The sequence below is a fragment of the Polyodon spathula genome, chromosome 3, assembly GCF_017654505.1.
Source record: "Polyodon spathula isolate WHYD16114869_AA chromosome 3, ASM1765450v1, whole genome shotgun sequence".
Taxonomy (NCBI): domain Eukaryota; kingdom Metazoa; phylum Chordata; class Actinopteri; order Acipenseriformes; family Polyodontidae; genus Polyodon; species Polyodon spathula.
Window position 1 is genome coordinate 574,846 of NC_054536.1, and position 6,000 is coordinate 580,845.

A 6,000-nucleotide genomic window follows, 5' to 3' on the forward strand; every position below is an offset into this window, starting at 1 on the left:
GGTTCAGGTCTGGAGATTGGGCTGGCCATGACAGGGTCTTGATCTGGTGGTCCTCCATCCACACCTTGATTGATCTGGCTGTGTGGCATGGAGCATTGTCCTGCTGGAAAAACCAATCCTCAGAGTTGGGGAACATTGTCAGACAAGAAGGAAGCAAGTTTTCTTCCAGGACAACCTTGTACTTGGCTTGATTCATGCGTCCGTCACAAAGACAAACCTGCCTGATTCCAGCCTTGCTGAAGCACCCCCAGATGAGTCCAATTTTTAGCTTTGCCCAACACCTGGTCATCTAATGGTTAGACGGAGACCTGGAGAGGCCTACAAGCCACAGTGTCTCGCACCCACTGTGAAATGTGGTGGAGGATCGGTGATGATCTGGGGGTGCTTCAGCAAGGCTGGAATCGGGCAGCTTTGGCATGAATCAAGCCAAGTACAAGGTTGTCCTGGAAGAAAATTGCTTCCTTCTTGTCTGACAATGTTCCCCAACTCTGAGGATTGGTTTTTCCAGCAGGGCAATGCTCCATGCCACACAGCCAGATCAATCAAGGTGTGGATGGAGGACCACCAGATCAAGACCCTGTCATGGCCAGCCCTATCTCCAGACCTGAACCCCATTGAAAACCTCTGGAACGTGATCAAGAGGAAGATGGATGGTCACAAGCCATCCAACAAAGCCGAGCTGCTTGAATTTTTGCACCAGGAGTGGCATAAAGTCACCCAACATCAATGTGAAAGACTGGTGGAGAGCATGCCAAGACGCATGAAAGCTATGCTTGAAAATCAGGATTATTCCACCAAATATAGATTTCTGAACTCTTCCTAAGTTAAAACATTAGTATTGTGTTGTTTAAAAATGAATATGAACTTATTTTCTTTGCATTATTCGAGGTCTGCAACACTGCATCTTTTTTGTTATTTTGACCAGTTGTCATTTTCTGCAAATAAATGCTCTAAATGACAATATTTTTATTTGGAATTTGGAAGAAATGTTGTCAGTAGTTTATAGAATAAAACAAAAATGTTCATTTTACCCAAACACATACCTATAAATAGTAAAACCAGAGAAACTGATAATTTTGCAGTGGTCTCTTAATTTTTTCCGGGGGGGGGGGGGGGGGTGTAAATTGTATTTATTTATTTATTTTTAAACAACAACAAAAACAACCCTTTTTCCTTTTGGTTCAATAATCAAGAGGACAAACAGCACCTTCTCATTTTTCCACTGACGAGCACAACTATATGATATGCAGCACTGGTACTGGAAACAACACAGGATTGACAGCAGGACTAGGGCTGGGGATTGGATTGCCCATTATTCCTCACTCAGACCCCTCACTTACTAAATACCCGGGTATCTCTGAATGGATAATCGTTTCCTCTTAATAATATACTAAATATCTTAACGTGCAAGACATCTCACAAGTAGACTGGCCCCTTGAAATGCTCTCCTTTTTCTAGGGAAAACAGCAGTTTGTTTCTGGATAACTTCACTGAGACTGCTTAGTCACTAAATATCTCTGTGTCCCTGAATAGAAAACCATCTCCTCTTTAAAAACATGCACAAGATTGTCATGGGCAGTCTCTCTCACTAGGGCAGTGGTATCAGTGTGTATAACTCAATAGGTTGTTATACACTGGCAGAGCTGCGTTGCGATCTGCTTCCTTTCCTGTTTAATATTCAGATTGTTTCTAATTAGTATGATTGATTACAGGCAATAATTTGTTGCAAGCCTAAACTCAGACAAAAAGTTTAAAGTAGGATAAAAAAAAAATAAGGAACTTTATGGACAATTTATTATTTTATAAGTGACAGCAGATTTTTTTTGTTTATTTTATTCATGGTCATTGAATAGCTAGTAAAGAATACAAGCATCTGTTGAGAGCAGCTTTCTGCTTTCTGCTGCTCCCACAATAGTCCCATCGATTTGGTTTGAAGAGATTCCATTGTGTTTAAGCATCATTAGTTGCTGGACTGTTTTTACCTGTATAACTTGTAGTTTCATTGCACAGTGCTCACGGTCTCTTGTGCTCTTGTTTTTAAGTATGCAGACCCAGTGGCAGACCTGCTGGATCAATGGGGTGTGTTCAGAGCCAGATTATTCAGAGAATCCTGCGTTTTCCACAGAGGGAACTATGTCAAAGACCTGAGTCGATTAGGAAGAGAGCTCAGCAAAGTTATCATAGTGGACAATTCACCGGCATCCTACATCTTCCATCCAGAAAATGCAGTAAGTGTGTGTCTGTCTGTGCGTGGGGGTGTTTGTGTCTGTCTGTCTGTCTGTGCGTGGGGGTGTTTGTGTCTGTCTGTCTGTGTGTGTGTGTGTTTTAATTTTTGCAATCCTACTTTGTATACCAGAAGACTGAGGGGCTGTACTTGTAGTGTCAGCTTTCCAAGTGTCTGTGACTATTTACTCACCTGTACTGCGGAAGTGGAATCACCCAGTAAGTGAGCAAAGGGACGTTCATTTCATTAAGACCTCAAAGGCATTGCACAACTAGATATATTCAACATTCAGTACTGACATGTTAGACTGTATCCTCTTGCAGGGAGTAGGGGTGTGTAGTCAGAATATGGTACACTGTCAGATTTTGGTACAGGGACCAAACAATGACATAAACATCTGTCTGTCAGAATCTGGTCTGTGCACTGATGACCTTGCAGATGCTTCTAAAGTACAGGGCCGTGTTTCAATCCATGGCCATGATTTCATATTGCTCTTCAACCTTTTGAAGAATTGTCTAATGATCGGTCTCTTCTGGTTCATTGAGTAATAATGATAAATTAGACAGTTTCTCTTGAGATAATCAGTAACAGATGATTAACAAGCTTGTTACTTGTTATATATTAATGACAATTCAATACAAATATTTAAATACAAAAATAATCCTCCTTCTGCCTCCTCCCACCTGTCGCCAGGTCCCTGTGCAGTCGTGGTTCGATGACATCACAGATACAGAGTTGATGGATCTGATCCCTTTCTTTGAAGGACTGAGCAGAGAGGAGGACGTGTACAGTGTGCTTCAGAACCTCCGAAGCAGGTAGCGCTGACAGAGACCCCCCCCCCCCCCCCCCCCCCCCCTCCAGAACCAGCCCCCCCCCCCCCCCATGCCCCCCCCCCCCCGTCCCCTCCCCCCCCCCCCCCCCCCCCCCCCCTCGGGCTCCAGGAGGTGAACGGAGTTCCTGAGGTCTTGGTGGTCCACTTGGTCGGGTCAGGGGAGGAGGAGGTAGGGGAAGTTCCGAGGTCTTGGTGGGGCTGTGGTCCGACGTCGGGGGAGGAGGTGGTCCACCAACCCTCGGGTGGGTGGAGGAGGTGAGGGGAGTCCCCGAGGGCTTGGTGACTCTGGGCCCGGGGGTGGAGGAGGTGGGGGAGTTCCCGAGGTCTTGGGCCCCTCAAGGGGTCGGGGGACCCACCCCTCTGGGTGGAGGAGGTGGGGGAGTCAAGAGTTCACTGACCCCAGCCCAGCCCCCTCTTCCACCAACCCCACTGGTGAGCCCACCCACCTCCTCCACCCCCTCAAGGGCTCCAGTACCACCACCACCAGCCCAGCCCCCTTCTCCACCCCCCAGTAGGACTCCAGAACCACGAGGGCCTCATGTCGTATCCAGCACAGAGCTCAAGAGGGCTGCTGTTGGTTTGTGTCGCAGAGAAGCAGCTCTGTTGCAGATCTTCCTGTTCAACCCGAGATGACAGCAGTGTGTGCTCAGTTCTAAAATGGAGACACACATCCTGAAGTCATAATGGACACAATACATTTGTAGTTCAAATGTAACGGGCTGAGAAAAAACACTTTGTTTTTTTTAAATCCGATACGGACATCAGATTTTTCAATCCTTTTATTAAGTTCTTTTTATATTTACCCAAAAAAGAAGAAAAGGAAAAAAGTGTTTTGGGTAGTACTGTGACAATTTCATTTATATTTTTGTTGTCCTTTTCTTGCTGTGCAGGCAGTTTCTACTTGATCTGTAGTTGTTTACCTGACTCTTTCTTTTTCTCTTACTGAATGAAGTGCCTTTTACAGATGTTGATTTTAATGGGGGAAAAGTTACGTTTTGTACACAGCATATTTCCAGAGGACTTGTCTTTTAATGACTATGCTTTAAAAGAAATGACAGTGTCTCTTTATAAAGCACTGTTGATGCTAAATGTGTTTTGTTTTTATCTGTGGATGCTGGGTACATGTCTCCACACAGTCTTGTGAAGGGGGTTTCTTTTAAATTGGCTTCAGGTTCACCCCGTTCTGTGGAGCTGCTTTTATTTCTTCAGCAGTTTATTATCTGTAGAGCTGTGTTGGTGTCACTATAGCCTTCAAGGACTTTGAAAGACAAGAATGCATGTGCAATTGCTGTTGTAGCTCCTTTTCATTAACGTTATTTTAACACAAAACCCTTTTGATAAAAAAATTTAAAATAATAAAAATCCCTGAATCACGGACAGGATTGGGAATGAATTAGTAGGCCAATGGATTTGTTTTTAAATTGGTGCCATTTTACAGAAAAGCACCCAGTGAGCGTTAAGTGTCACAATGTCTGACTGAGTGTGACAAGCCTGTGAGGCACTCTGTCAATGAGCTGGAGCGCACACCCTTATCCTTATATAGAGATTATAGGAGCATCATTACAAATACACAGAGCGCACTCCCATATCCTTAAATAGAGATTATAGGAGCATCATTACAAATACACAGAGCGCACACCCTTATCCTTATATAGATATTATAGGAGCATCATTACAAATACACAGAGCGCACACCCTTATCCTTATATAGATATTATAGGAGCATCATTACAAATGCACAGAGCGCACTCCCATATCCTTAAATAGAGATTATAGGAGCATCATTACAAATACACAGAGCGCACTCCCATATCCTTATATAGAGATTATAGGAGCATCATTACAAATACACAGAGCGCACACCCTTATCCTTATATAGATATTATAGGAGCATCATTACAAATGCACAGAGCGCACTCCCATATCCTTAAATAGAGATTATAGGAGCATCATTACAAATACACAGAGCGCACTCCCATATCCTTATATAGAGATTATAGGAGCATCATTACAAATACACAGAGCGCACTCCCATATCCTTATATAGAGATTATAGGAGCATCATTACAAATACACAGAGCGCACTCCCTATCCTTATATAGAGATTATAGGAGCATCATTACAAATACAGCAGCAAATAGCAAATGCTCTTGTAGTTGGAGATTTCTCAAGCATTTCTAAAGCTGGTAAATAGTGAGGATTGCTTTGATAACCAAGGGTCCGCGATGGCACACAGATTATGTTTTGTTCTGCTGTTGCTCAGCAGGATATGATGTTTTTCTTTTTTGTGTTTTTTTTTTTTTTTGCAAAGAGAGGATGTGAAAGTGTGCCTCCTAGTGTTGGTACACAATTGCAAATGGATCCTTTCATTATTTAAAATGAGCCTCTTTTTTCTTGTGCATTCGTTCATTGATCTTCCGTTTTGTGGAGATTCATACAGAAGCCACCTTGGGGGCAAGCTGGTGAATGAAGCTGGATTTTGTATTTTTGTTGGTGCTGCTGCGAGCGCACCGTCACCCAGTGGAGTCGACCAGCAGCTGATGAAACTGTTCCTCACCGCTGTGCCTGCGCCTGGACATGCATCACCACTGTATGCAATGAAGTCGCAAGACAGACTGCTTCATGAGGCGCTCCTGCTTCCTGCTCACTTCAGCTTCCTTGGGGTTTTTTTTTTTTTTTTTTTTAAAGGTTGTATACCCATGTTGTCAGATACTGTAGGTGCATCTTCCTCAGTGTGCACAGTAAAGCTCTCTACAGCAGACAGTGTTACGAACCTTCAGTATAAAAACAATAAACTATATATTTATATGATAAAGATATTTGGAGGTCAGTCTGTTTTGCAGGTATTTTCCGGCGTATTGCTGTCAATCCGGTAGGATCCAGATACGATGGTGGTATTGTCAGTTCTTCAGTATCTTTGTTTGATTTACATGCGTGCACGCTA

General features: G+C 43.5%; 1 protein-coding gene across 2 annotated transcripts in view; it reads left to right on the top strand.

Moving 5' to 3' along the window:
- The window catches only part of LOC121309804 (CTD small phosphatase-like protein), a 47,071-nt gene extending 43,985 nt beyond the window's left edge, over nucleotides 1-3,086 (top strand). For both annotated transcript variants that reach the window (XM_041242968.1, XM_041242969.1), the window contains 2 exons: nucleotides 2,043-2,228; nucleotides 2,918-3,086. In XM_041242968.1, coding sequence (XP_041098902.1) covers nucleotides 2,043-2,228; nucleotides 2,918-3,043 — 312 coding nt within the window. In that variant the 3' untranslated portion in view covers nucleotides 3,044-3,086. The remainder of the gene's footprint in view (nucleotides 1-2,042; nucleotides 2,229-2,917) is intronic.
- Nucleotides 3,087-6,000: the final 2,914 nt, after the last annotated feature.